At 58.2% G+C, this 5,705-nt stretch overlaps 1 protein-coding gene across 1 annotated transcript in view; it reads right to left on the bottom strand.

Annotated features, from left to right (window-relative positions):
* Positions 1–5,705, bottom strand: part of TUT1 (terminal uridylyl transferase 1, U6 snRNA-specific) — a 15,757-nt gene that overhangs the window by 1,854 nt on the left and 8,198 nt on the right. The window contains exons 3-7 of the mRNA XM_004713480.3: positions 3,936–4,251; positions 3,162–3,262; positions 952–1,421; positions 220–329; positions 13–123 (exon numbers count right to left, since the gene is read on the bottom strand). Coding sequence (XP_004713537.1) covers positions 13–123; positions 220–329; positions 952–1,421; positions 3,162–3,262; positions 3,936–4,251 — 1,108 coding nt within the window. The remainder of the gene's footprint in view (positions 1–12; positions 124–219; positions 330–951; positions 1,422–3,161; positions 3,263–3,935; positions 4,252–5,705) is intronic.

Genomic DNA, 5,705 nt, shown 5'->3' with positions numbered 1-5,705 from the left:
GGGCTACTGTACCGGCTTTCTGGGTGAGCTGGGACACTGGGGGCAGCACGGGGGGCTCCCTGGTCTGAAGGAAATAGATCACGAGCAAGGTCAAGGCGTAGTTACTGAGCAGAGGGCCGCTCCCTGAGTGAACAGCCAACGATTCCGATTAGACGCCACCTGCCCCCTTTCCAGATCCTGGGCCTGCCTCCCCGCTGCCCTCGCCCCAGGGGCCCTCACCTGACAGCCCTCGACCCTGCGCCCAGCAGCGGACGGTGTACACCAGGGGCCGGACTCGCCCATCCAGCTCAGAGCAGAGGCTCAGGAAGCGGGAATTATGCAGAGCCAGCCTGGGCGGGGGAGACAGTGGGTCAGGGTTCAGGAGTCCCGTCACCCCCCTCCACTCCCCAGCTCTCTCTCACCCCCTGCTCTCATTCCAGACCTGCAGAACCAGGGCCCTGGGGAGGAAAGAGGCCAGGAGGGGGCTGCCCAGCGTGGTGGCCACAACACTGGTCTCAAGGGAAGATGCGCAGAAGGACAGCAAGCGAGCTTCGAAACCACTATGGCCTGTGTGCCCGGGCCCAGCGCTGGCAAGCTGCATGGGGCCCTGGTGCGTGTGCCAGGCAGGGGCCGGGAAGGAGATGGGGAGGGAGAGAAGGAGGAGGCAGAGAGGAACAGGGAGAGAAGAAACAGACCTCTCTTGTGTTTAACTTAGCACCTCCCAAACGTATTCAACCAGGAGACCCTTTCCACATCCCTTATAAATAACATTCCAAGAACACGCTTCAAGAACCCGGAAATGAATCGCAAAGGACCGGCTCAGGGGACAGTGACGTCACCTTGAAAAGAAGGCACTGCAATGATGAGCAGGAGCTCAGTGCCCGCCTGGGAGCGAGGGGGGGCCTCAGCAGGACACCCACCCAGAATGCTCGGCTGGCCTTGCCCCACCCACATCCCCGCACCCCAAGGTACCTGTTACTGAGGGAGACATCGCCATGGAGACCTGAAGGCCGATGACAGAACTTGACCACAGGTCGCCGGGCTGAGGGCACCGCCTGAACTCGGTACACCCCAGGCACACAGCCCCGCAGAATCGACCCCACCAGCTCCAGCATGGCGCCCCCCTCTGCTGACTCCCCCTTCAAGGTCTCTGCTTGGTCCAGAGACTTCCCCAGATCCTCCTCAGCCCTGTCCTCCTGAAGGGGGGAGGCGGGCGGCAGGGACTGGGGAGAGGCCAGGGTCTCCGAGGCCAAGGCCGAGTCTGGAGTCTGGGGCGCCAGGGAGAAGGAAGGGGTCTCAAAGTCCAGGGCTTCTGAGTCTTGGGGAGAAGCAGGCGGTGGTGAGCCTGGAGGGGAGGCTGGCATGCAGGCCAGGGCTTGAGGGTCCAGCGGGGAGGCCAGAGCCGAGTCCAGGGAAGGAGACTCCGGAGCCTTTGCTGCTGGCTGTGGGCAGGAAAGGGTCCAAATGAGTGCCTCCCTCCTGCCCCCACCGAACATAGCTATTTACAGGCTGTGGCGGATCACGTGCCAGGCCCCCTTCAGAGGGCTTTGCAGACCTGAGTGCACGCAAGCCTCACCGCCTCCCTCCTTTCACACGAAAAGTGGCCTTTTGACCCCACAAAGTAAGGGGCCCGGGTCCTTCAACAGCCCCTGTGTCACAAAAACCGAGCGGGGCGAGGAGTTGTTCTAGGTCAAAGGCCGACAGAGACAGCGCAGCAGTCCACCGTGGAGGCCGCTGCAGGCCGGACCCCTCCAGTGTGACGGCGGCCCATGGGCTTGCACTCGGATCCGGGTCCAGGGAGCACACACTGGCATACAAGGGGTAAAGGGCATGTGTACCAGCTCTCTCCTAACGGCTCAAGAAAGATGGGGGCAACGGTGAACGTGTGGGTGTGAATGATACCCGAAGGGGGGGGAGACCCTTCTCATTCTAGAACCAGTAGCCCTGGTGGTTCAGTGGCTGCTGGCTGAAAGGCCAGTGATTTGAACCCACCACTCTGAGGGCGACAATGGGGCAGTCTGCTTAGGTAAAGATGAACCCCAAGGCCACAGCCATCGAACCAATTCCAATTCACGGGAAGGGAGCGTACGCGGGCAAACTCTCAACATCCACACGTTAAGGAGTCGGAGGGCGGGGAAACCTTCACGTTTGTGGGTTGGAGATGTGTCCCACTTGCATTCTCCTATGTAAAACTTAATCCCCACGATGTCCCCCCATAATAATGCCAAATTTAAGGTGCTACTTGCAAGCCCATGGCTGCTACTGAGTATGCTTGAAAGTCAACTGCTTGAAGGTTGTCTGCCTGGAGGATGTCAGACACCTAAGGCCATTAGACCCGACAGACTCCCTGCTGATAAGGATCGTAGCTTGTGCCCCTAGAGAAGAGATCAGACACCCAAGGTCAAGCCAGCTCAGAGTCGACCAAGGTTAGGCTGCCATCTTGACTGAGAGCCACGCCCATCCTGTTACCTATGTGTCTTCCTGTCACATGTGTGCCCCTAGCACAGCCCCGAATGTGCGCACACCCCTAGCTGCACCCCCTCCTGTTACGTGTATGCCTATGGTACAGCCCTTCCTGTGCTGTCTGTGCTCACTGTGGCCTGCTTGCCCGAGATGAAGCTACTCTCTTCCAACCATCCTAGACCCAGTCCTTGTGAGGAGGCGGGTCCCCTCATGGCTTCCAATCGATCTTTACAGAAGCAGGAGCTGTGTTTTCTGCAGCATGCAGATTCCCTTTCTGTAACTGACTGTGAACGGACATTGTCCAGCAGCCCTGTAGGCTTTCCAAGCTGCACTCCTCTGTGGCTGCAGCCCGGGGCAGGGTGCTCGAGGAGGCCTGGCTGCCAACGGGCAAGTTGGCGCGCTGAGTCCCACAGCCGCTCCACAGGAGAAAGGCGGGGCCTACGGCCAAGCATCCAACCCCGAACTCGCCTTATTGTGAATCTTTATAGAAGACGAAGGTCAGACAACATGACCTTTGTGAAGGCTGGTTTGTGTGTTTGCCCCTGTTACAGACTCTCACGTCTCAATTCCTCTGCACCCACAGTCAAGTTTCTCCACAATCACCTTTCAGGTGGACCCCGGGAGCCCCCTTACAGAGCCCATGCCCACCCAGTGCCTCATCACTAAACCCTCCGCCCTCCCCCCCCCAGGGACTCTCCCCACTGCTGCCTCCCACTCACCAAAGGCTCTTGCAAGTTCCCCAAGTCCAGGAAGAGGTCGAGGTCACAGCCGTGGACGTCAAAGCTGTTTATGGATGAGCCGAAAGGATGGACCACACAACCTGGGTGTGGAGCAGAGGATCATGGGTCGGGAAGATGGGGAAGCAGCAGGGGTGGAAGCACACACTGCCCCCAGACCCACTGCGGCCAACTCGGTCCTGCCTAAAGGGCCCTCGAGTAGGAGCCCTGGTGGTGTGGTGGTGACGAGTGGGGCTGCCATCAGCATGGTTGGCAATTCAAGACCCCTGGCGGCTCCTGTACACAGTTCCGGTCTTGGAGGCCCACAGGGGACTCGCAATGAATGGCAGCCAGCGAGTAGAGTGTGAGCAGGACGGCTCCGCTGTGCTTCCAGCCCTCCTCTTGAGGGGGAGGCTGCCCTACCTTCCTCCTGCAGGGCCGCTGCCTGCTCCAAACAGCCTGCTTTCTGCTTGGCGGCCAAGCCCTGACCAGGGCACCAGCCAATCCCCCAAAACCCACTGCCGTCACATGGATTCTCACAGCGAACCCTCCAAGGCAAAGCACTGCCCCTGTGGGTTTCCAAGGCTGTGAGTTTTTCTGGGACTGATCTTTCTCCTGTGGGGCAGCTGCAGGGTTTGAACCACTGACTTTTTAGTTAGCAGCTGAGGGCTTAACCACTGTGCCACAAAGGCTCCAGAGCTAGTGGGCAGGCAGCCCTGGCTAGGGGAGGCCTGGGGCTGCAGGCGCGGGGAGAGAGGGACGGGGCGCGGCACTCACCTGGGAAGAACTCAGTGAAGACCTCCTGCATGAGGGCCACCACCAGGCTCCGGAGCTGCCGCTCGGCCTCAGACAACTCCCTCAGCCCCACCAGCTTCACCATCTGGGCCCCCACGTCCGGTGCCTCGGCCAGTGCTCTGGCCAGCTGGTGACTGTCAGGCGCTGCCCCTTTGGGGGACTTGGCAGCTGGGCTCTGGAACTCCTTCTGCTCCCGGGGCCGGACCCTGAGGCGACGTCCCCCCAGGCTGTGCTGGGGCTGGGACAGGACGGCCTCCTGGGCAGCCACGTCCCCCATCTCCACGATGGCAAACACCCCCTGGCAAATCACAATGGGACAGGGAGTTCTCAAGAATTAGGCCCCTGTGCTTGCTGTTTTGCTAACAGAACCTGCAGAAAAGCACCTCTCTCCCCCCAACCGCACCCCCCAATCTGCCGCAGGAAAAGGCTCTCTGCTCCTGCCCATGATGGCACTTTCCCTGGGTAGGCTCTGACCCGCTGCCTGGCTGTTCCTGGTTAGCCAGGACCTTTGGGCACTGACTCCGAATCCACGTGGAGAGCACTGTGCTGCCATCCTCGGGAGCACTCGCCCCGATCTTCAGGGGGCTCGGCATGTGGGAGGGCCGTGGCCACCATGCTCCTGGGATTTGGCAGCGTTCCATGATGGCCACTGGACCTTTTATTTAATTTCTTAAGACAGAAGCAAGAAGCATATGACTCCATTTTGGGGTGAATGTCCATTCTTTTATATCCTGTCCGATGGTAAAGCTGAGGCCACAGGCTGCTTATACCAAGGTGTCCCCGACAGCCATCAAAAGAGCCCTGGTGGCATGTGACTTAGGTGCTTGCCTGTTAACCTCAAAGTCATTGGTTCATACCCACCAGCTGCCCGTTGGGAGAAGGATGCGGTTGCCCCCTCTTGTAACAACTTAGTCTCAGAGTCCCTAGGTAGGGCTGACATGAATGGGGAGCCACCCGATGGCAGTGGGCCAGTCATCAAGGCAGTGTGGTATTGGTATAAAGATGGGTATCTAGACCAAAAGAATGGGATTTGTTCAGAAATAAACCTATAAATAATGATAAACTAACTGCAGACAAGGTGCCAAGGCAATTCAATGGTGAGAGAACAGTCTTCTCAGCACGTGGTCCTAAGATAATGGAGAGCCATGCAAAAGAACTCAACGCCATTCCACAAAATTTAACTCAAATGGACCAAAAGTTAAAATCATAACTCTTAAAAGAAATTTCAAAACCAAACCCACTGCCAGCGTGCCAATTCCTACCCTAGGGGACAGAGTAGAACTGCTCGTTAGGGTTTCTGAGAATGTGACTCTTGAGGGAGTAGACAGCCTCATTGTTCTCCCAAGGTGGGTTTGAACCACCAACCTTCCAGTTAGCAGCCCAGTATTCCGACCCACGGGGCCCCCTTAGAAGAAAACGCAGTTGTAAATCTGTGTGACTTTGTATTAGGCAAAAGGACCCCGGCTTAAGCACCAGGGGCGCTAACAGCGAGGCTGGCCAGACCCACCAGCCCCTCCAAGGGGAAAGAAGGTGCTGTCAAGACTTAGTCTCAAACCCCGAAAGGGCAGCTCTCTCTCATCCCAGTTCCCTGTGTCAGAAGTGACCCGCGGTACCCAGTTTCTACCGAGGATGCTTGAATCCCAAGCCACCCAAGAAAAATACAGGCAACCTGGACTTCATGAAAGTCAAAGCCTTTTCACGAAAAGGAATGAGGTGCTGACACGTGCAACCATGTCACGCCCACAACATGTG

This window comes from Echinops telfairi, unplaced genomic scaffold (assembly GCF_000313985.2).
Source record: "Echinops telfairi isolate 266 unplaced genomic scaffold, ASM31398v2 ScPeMD7_7417;HRSCAF=8455, whole genome shotgun sequence".
Taxonomy (NCBI): domain Eukaryota; kingdom Metazoa; phylum Chordata; class Mammalia; order Afrosoricida; family Tenrecidae; genus Echinops; species Echinops telfairi.
Note: the sequence above shows the minus strand (reverse complement) of the source record. Positions and strands in the feature narration are given on the sequence as shown.